Below are 7,550 nucleotides of genomic sequence, written 5' to 3'. Positions count from 1 at the left end.
TTTTTTTTTTTTTTTTTTTTTTTTTTTTTTTTTTTTTTTTAATCAGACTTAGAAAATAAGCATAACAACTAATCATCTTCCCTATCCATCCTCACCCAGTAGAAACTATGAGAAACAATGCACAAGATAAAGCAGGTAAGAGAAAAATGAAATGATGAAATTACAAATATTTCTTACAATATAGAAGCCAAAATGGACCCCAAGCCTTGATATTCTTTAAATGGATGAACTTCCTGCAAAGTTAAGTGGATGAAAATCTCTCTGGTATTTCACGTTTGGTCATGATCATAGCACATTTACCGTTTTTATTACTTGTTGAGCACATACATGATAGAATTGGTATGCTGTTTTATTTAAGAGTTCATATGCCACAGTTACTTCTCAGCTTGCCAGATGTAAAACTATAGATGTAAAAATAAATGGCAGAGTAGAACCTCTGATTGCATCCCCGAATTCCCATGACTGCAGAAAAATTACAAGTAGGGTAGGTACTCAGAGGTTACCTAAAAATAAGACTGACTTCTGTTTCTGACTGCTCTTGCTGCACTGATTTCTCAGACTTCACAACAGCCCTTAAAAACTTGCACCAAGATGAGCGCATGGGCACAAACAGGAGAAACACAACTGGAAATAAGCTGCTTATTACAGGAGAACTTGTTTATCACCAACCTTTCATCTTTCCAGCTCTAACCCCCAGAAACACTCACCAGTTTTGAGAGATAGATGTGAAATACCAGAGGGATACAAGCTTTTCCAGAAATAAATGTAAGAGCAGCTTCCAACAGAAACAGGCTTATGAACACTCAACACCTGTGAAAGCCACAGTCTGTATCTCCCTGATTAGGCACACAAAATAGGCATCCTGAAGGCCTGAGCCTGTACCTTCATTTTATTTAATTATTTCCTGCAATCAATACACTGAAGGGAAAAGTAAGCATTTGGAAGACTTTTCTGCATCTTCTTTGAAGAAGAAATGCAAGCTACGTTACTTACAGTGCAAAAATGCTTCACTCATCATGTCTCACGACCATTACTTTAACATCGACAGGGAAAAGTCTGAGCTGGCACAGACAGTAACCAATACTATCAAGAGTCTTGCCTATGCATTTCTGCACTCAATCACACTCCTCCAGGATCAAACTCAGCTTTCTGGCAATGCTTCTACTACAACCAGCTAACAGGCACACTATGCATTTGGCCATTATTTTGGTTGGAAGTCAATTTCCATCTCAATTTCATGAATATTAATCTGCTTTCATTAGTTCTTCTTGAAGGCTCATTTTCTCGTGTCTGTAGAGTTACCTTTCACCAAACACTATAAACTAAATACTAAAACTGCAATGTAGAACCTTGCCAGGAATTGGCCAAGAAGAGAGGCTAGCTCAGTGTAGGTGGTTGGCCTTAGGACAGAACTTGTCAGTTAAAAAACAATGAAACGAATGTGGGCCAACTGAGGAGCAAATAATTGTTGGTTGGCAGACAGCATTAAGCTCTCTCTTAAGCTAACATCCACGTGATCAACTCCTTTTATCTAATTCATTATTTATAAGTCATTCATGCAGTCTCCTCAAGCATTTAGTACATATTTAATTTTCACAACACCTGTTCATCAGAGACATAAACACCACCATTTGCCAAAGGAGGCTGTGGATGTGCCATCCCTGGAAGCATTCAAGGCCAGGCTGGATGTGGCTCTGGGCAGCCTGGTCTGGTGGCTGGCAACCCTGCACGTAGCAGGGGGGTTGGAACTAGATGATCACTGTGGCTCTTTTCAATCCAGGCCATTCTATGGTACTCATTCTATTCTACGATTCTATTCAGTCCAGGGTAGGGTTGCATGACTAAAATTTAGTAGGCATCAATGGCAAAGTCTTGAACTGACGAGCTCATTTTCATCCCATTTTTCTCTCTAATCTTTAACATTTTGTTCAACGCTCTGATCACAAGTTGAAGTGCTGAAAAACACATGCGTATTTCTACCTCAAGGCAGATCTGGCAGGACTCAGAGGGGAAGACTATATTTGTTGGAGATTTGAATCTCTTTAAGAAATGAATCACTTAAATCATGCCCCTCGCAGAATTAATATTCAAGGTCATCAACTGAGTTCATAAGTTCAATTAACACCAAAGGAAGCTGAACAGCAAAATAGTCTCATTTAGCTGTCTGAAAATATGCCCAATAGATCTCTATTAAAGTAATTAAAGAATGACATTCCAGACAGAACGCCCAATCATTGCACTTCCTTGGAGAAAAAGCACCCCAGGTGCTCCCAAACACAGCAGATTACCTGCTGTCTAAACTGCTGGTGCTGGGAACAGCTCTGATACAAATGTTACAGCTGAGCCAGCTACCTACCTGCACTTCAGGAAACAGTATTGCACAGCCTGCCCTACGTACCTTTTATATCTTAAGGAAAAAAAAAAAAGGGGGTGGGAGGGGGATGCATGGAAAGAGTAACAGTTTATACCCTCTCCTCCTTATGAGCAGAAATCATTGCTGAGTTGCAACAGAAAAACAAGGATTTAAGTAACGGCACAGCCTCTCCATTTAAAAGCACTAACACCAGCAGAAGCCAAATACTGTGTTGTAAAGGAAGAGAAACAACACTGACCCGGGCACTTGCTAGATTTGCTGTTTCTGGAACTGAGCCAGTATCTACCTCAACTGGGCATGACAGCTGACGAATCTCTATCCCACATTCTCCTACAGTATAGATACGCTCTAAATTGTGAACTTGCCAAAATATAACAGAGGGAAGTACTGATGTATTTTTCTTGTATTCAGTATATTCTAGTGACTCAAAAATCTCCTACTAAACAAGCTTAAACATTCCCTCTGCACAGAGGGTACTCAAAATACTCATTTATCTGTTGTTCTTGGAATAGAACTCAAAAAATATATATTTTTCTCCTGAACTATTTTCCAATCTGCCCTTAGCACTGTCAGTATGTTGCAACCAAGGATTTCAGATCCAAATTACGGACTAGGGCCACTTGGAGTGAAAATGCATACCATTTTCCCCACCAACTCTAATATTACAGAATATTCCAGACTACATCCCAGCCTCTTTGCTGCTACATCCAGTAGTGTTATAGTAGAAAGGGTGAACAGAAGATTCAAAGTGGATAAGCAGCCAAAGGCTGATATGTGTTAAAGCAGATGATGCAATCCACTGCTGTTTAAGATGAAAAAAAGAAGTACAGACAGGATCTCTCCATGATGCATCAGTCTTAGTTGTATTTCTGGTCATTGCCTCATTTTCAAGGCTATCTTTTTACAGTGTTAGGAATCAACTTGTCACTATGCTGTTCTTTAACAAATAACTAGCAAAAATGAGCTCTTATCACAGTTTCATTGGTACATCACAAAGGAAACTCCAGCCCAAGATGATCACCTGGAGCCTAATAGAAATTTGTTAGCAGAGAATAGAAGAGTAAGATCAGAGTGCTGGTGAAATTAGTATTTCTCAGGGATGGTCTCAGGTTGTGCAGCAGTGCCATACTGAAGATCCTGTTACCAAAGCTGTTATTCCAATTTTCTAACATACCTTTCATTTCTTAAAAAATGATACACAGCAACAAAAAACCCACACACTGCCTCCACACTGACACTTGTCAAGATACTAGCTTTATTAAAAACAAAACAAAACAAAAAGCAACAAAGATTCTACAGCAAAACTAAACAAATACAACAACAAAAACATTGAAAGAAGAAAATAGGCATACCTGTAAAGAAGCATTAGGCAAGTGAAAAATGAGCTAACAGCCAGCTAAATCATACGGAATGAAAACAGTACTTAAAATAAAGAGACCATACCCTTTATAAAAGACAGAGACTGTCAAATTGGAAAAAAGCTAAATTTTCTCCAACCACACTGCACAGTAAACAATCTAATGGATCTCCTGGGAATTATTCATCTAACTGTGTTGGACGTGCATGTATCCGGATTTGGTTGTGTCAGATCTGTGCTATATCCATTCCTTATTGACAGGAGGCCACCTATGGACACTTATAGACTGCAGCTGACAGGCATCCAAGAGTAGCAAAAATACTGCCCTTATTTCTTCCCTGTTTGGTGACTGGTCTAGAAAAATGAGCTCTCCAATTCCATAATTTCCTTGTGCAAAGCTATACCAACATGAGTGGAGAGAAATTAAGCAATAAAAATAGTCCCAGGAGAGTATTATCATTGTGGTTTGAGAAAAAAAAGGTCATCTTTGCCTGCAGTTATTAGTGGTTGCTGTCCAGAAAGATATCCAGGACAGGATAACTTCATAGCAGCACTTCTACATACTCTCTTATAAGCTCAATTATGTATTGCCAAATACTTCTGAATAAGAAAGGATACTTCTGCATTATCAAAGGTTTCAACTGACTTCTTCCATGCATCTGTTGAGAGGCTCTTTGAACTAATGCTAACTTTTTAAGCTTTCATAATGTTTCCTAATAAGGAAACATTTCACATCTTAATTATAAGCTACATGACATAGTATGTACCCTAAGGTTTTCAACATTCTCATCTGATGCTTCCTAGTGGTTCTGTTGGAAGGGACAGCTGTGGATGTTTTATCCTTGGAGGTGTTCAGGGTCAGGCTGGATGGAGTCCTGGGCAGCCTCGTCTAATGGGTGGTAAACCTGCCTATGACAAGGTGGTTGGAACTGGATGATCTTTAAGGTCCCTTCCAATCCAAGTCATTCTATGGTAGCAAATAATTTTGCCTCTTTACTTCCTTCACAGCATTGATTTCTAAAAAGAGATCTTAAACAGCACCTCCATTGTGAGGTGTGGCCAAGTGAAGATAAGAAAAAAAGGATGAGACTCAAGATAATTCAGCAGGCTAGAGGAAGCAGGCATAGGAACTGTTTTATTTAAGTTCCTAGACAGTGTCCTAGCTATACTATTATATTTCTAGAATATTTATTTTTCAATAAAGAGGAACAGATCTAGATTTAAAAGAAAATATAGACACAAAGAGAATTGAGAAACATCACCATACTGAAAGCAAACTGTATCAGACCATAAGACAGCCCTATTTTCTAAGTGAAAAGACACAGCTATACATACTTCTTCCCATTATTACAATTTTTCTTATATTTTATTCATGTATGAAGGCCAAGGGTATATCAACAAATTATTCATTAGGGTAAACTTAGAGATGTGTATATATATGAACTAATGAAAACACAGATTCAGCCTCTTCCTATCTACCTCATTTTTTTGTTGTTGTTGTTGAATTTTTACTTTAATTTAACAAATGCTCACAGTTCTACCAATGTCAACATTGCATATTCTTACCTTAGCTGATAAGGAGGTATCTTGATAGCAGCGTCAGGAGAATCCAAGGTTTCTGTATAACAAAAGGAAACAGCAAGATAAAATAAACTGAGTTCCACATTAGTAATAGAATATCTGAAGCAGTGATCCCCAAAGATTACAGCTACTCCAGCTGACAGAATATCTGTCACAAGTGCTCCAATTCTCCATAGATTGACATGGCCCTAACAGCACACTGGGTATCAATGAGAAGGCACCAACAACTCTGTGATTCTCCGATTCTATGAAATAATAGCCTTTCCTCAGTAAATTCCCTCTTACATGCAAGCATTTCAGCATCACAAAACTGGAACAATACAGAGGATATCAGCATGGCTGCTGCACAAGCACAGCATCAATTCATGAATCACACAGAATACTAAAGTGAAAGGCCAGTAATGAGACAGCAACAGGTATGGACTCTGCTGTAACAGTGTACCGTTAAAAATAAAGATTGCCATCTTTCAAAACCTAAAGCAAAGCTAGGTGCACAGTTGTCTTGATATATCTTGTTTCGGGTCACATTGACCAGAACTCCAAGCAGTTACTGCCAAAAGAACCTCAAATCACAGCCAACAAACACTGAAATTTACCTAACCTCATATTCACATAAAAGAACACATTTTAGCAACTACGCACTGCATTATACAGCAAGGATCACAGAGCTCATGGAATCCAGAAAAAATACATATATAATAATAATAATCCAGCTTTGGAAATAGAAACCCGAACTTAAGTTAGCAGAAAAAACTGCACTAGAGTGTCCGTTTACCGTGATTTATGAAATGGGGAGGAGGGAAGCGGTTGAGATAACACAGCCCCACACAGAAGGGATCTGGTTGCCACTGACACCCGTATTTCCCTCGGAAGACCCTCGAAGCCAACACCGAGAGCGGGGCGGAGGGGCACATGGCTGTTCCTCGGATGGCTGAACCGGTACCACAGCACCGAGCCGCCCGGACCCTCGAGCCGTTGGAGGCGCTCCGGTCCCGCCGGTGGCAGAGCAAGTTTTGCCGAGGTCTCGCTGCCGTCGGCGGCACAGAACCCGCCCCTCACCTCCGCTGCGCCCACCTGAGCCCCCAGCGCCCCGCGCCCCCCGCCCTTACCGATGGCCCAGGTGCAGCTCTCCTTGATGGCCCTGTGTTTGCTCCCCGACGCCTCCTTCTGCAGCTTCCGTAGGATTTCTTCCATCTTGCCTTCCCGTCGCGTCGCCGCGGGGGCACAGGTGCAGGCAACGATAGAGGAGACGGAAAAGCAGCGCGATGCGGCACTGGAGCTGTCCCCGAAGCGGCCGTGCCTATGCGGGGACGGTGCGCGGCACCCCGCAGCCTGCCTGCCGTCGCTGATGAATCACGCCGAGCTCCATGGCGGGGACACGTCAGTTGTTGCCGCGGCGGAGTCCCTCCTCCTCCCACCCCGGGCAGGCTCCTGTGGCGCAGCCGGGCTGGGGCCGCGCCTGGCCCCGCCCGCCGCAGTCAGAGCCCGGCGGCTGCGGCCTCGCTGCTCGCGGTGAAGCGGGGTGTTCCTCCGGCACCGCGGGGGGAGAGGTAGCGGCAGCTGCCCACGGCTGGGCAGCGCAACGGGGCCGGGGAGGCTGCAGCCCGGCCGGTCGCCATGACGACCGGCGGCCCCTGCCCGCAGGAGGCAGGTGTGCCCGCAGCCTGCCTGCGGCTCCGCGTCGGCTTTGCAGAGCTGAAACGCGGGTCTTGCCGTCGGCCCTGCCCCGGGAGGCAGCCGAGGGCGCAGAGCCACGGAGTGAGGCAGCCAGACCCGCCTAGCGGCGTGTGCTCAGGGCATATCGACCTCTGAAATGAAATAAATGGCCGCGTGCCCAGCAGGATCTGCACTGCTTTTCCCATCTGGGGTATGCGGAGGGGCAGGCAGCACGGTCTGCTTGCCTTCACCTGTGCCCTAAGCGTGCACTTTCCTGTCCCCAGCCAGCCGACCAACCCTTGCACTGTTAGCTCAGATCTGCCTCCTTGTGCCCCTGAATGCTTTCTGGCCAGCGAAACACTTTTTCAGTCTCTTGTTCCCTGCCGTACCTCTAGGAAATGCAACTCGCCCCTTCTGTGACTACATCACGTTAATTGACTGTTTTATTGCCTTTGTCTTGTTGGAGAATAAACTCCCTCAAAAGGCGCAAGAGGACAAACAAGATAAGAAAAGAAACAGATCAGAGAGGCAGCCCGTGCAGCAGCTGGCTGTGTTAGTGGTTGTCTCCTACCACTAATTGGA

At 43.6% G+C, this 7,550-nt stretch overlaps 1 protein-coding gene across 1 annotated transcript in view; it reads right to left on the bottom strand.

Annotated features, from left to right (window-relative positions):
- Positions 1-6,674, bottom strand: part of ARFGEF3 (ARFGEF family member 3) — an 86,374-nt gene extending 79,700 nt beyond the window's left edge. Inside the window, exons 1-2 of the mRNA XM_042884831.1 lie at positions 6,422-6,674; positions 5,298-5,349 (exon numbers count right to left, since the gene is read on the bottom strand). Coding sequence (XP_042740765.1) covers positions 5,298-5,349; positions 6,422-6,506 — 137 coding nt within the window. The 5' untranslated portion in view covers positions 6,507-6,674. The remainder of the gene's footprint in view (positions 1-5,297; positions 5,350-6,421) is intronic.
- Between the last annotated feature and the right edge of the window lie 876 nt (positions 6,675-7,550).

This window comes from Lagopus leucura, unplaced genomic scaffold (genome assembly GCF_019238085.1).
Source record: "Lagopus leucura isolate 7727_CA_CO unplaced genomic scaffold, USGS_WTPT01 Super-Scaffold_73, whole genome shotgun sequence".
Lineage (NCBI taxonomy): Eukaryota > Metazoa > Chordata > Aves > Galliformes > Phasianidae > Lagopus > Lagopus leucura.
Note: the sequence above shows the minus strand (reverse complement) of the source record. Positions and strands in the feature narration are given on the sequence as shown.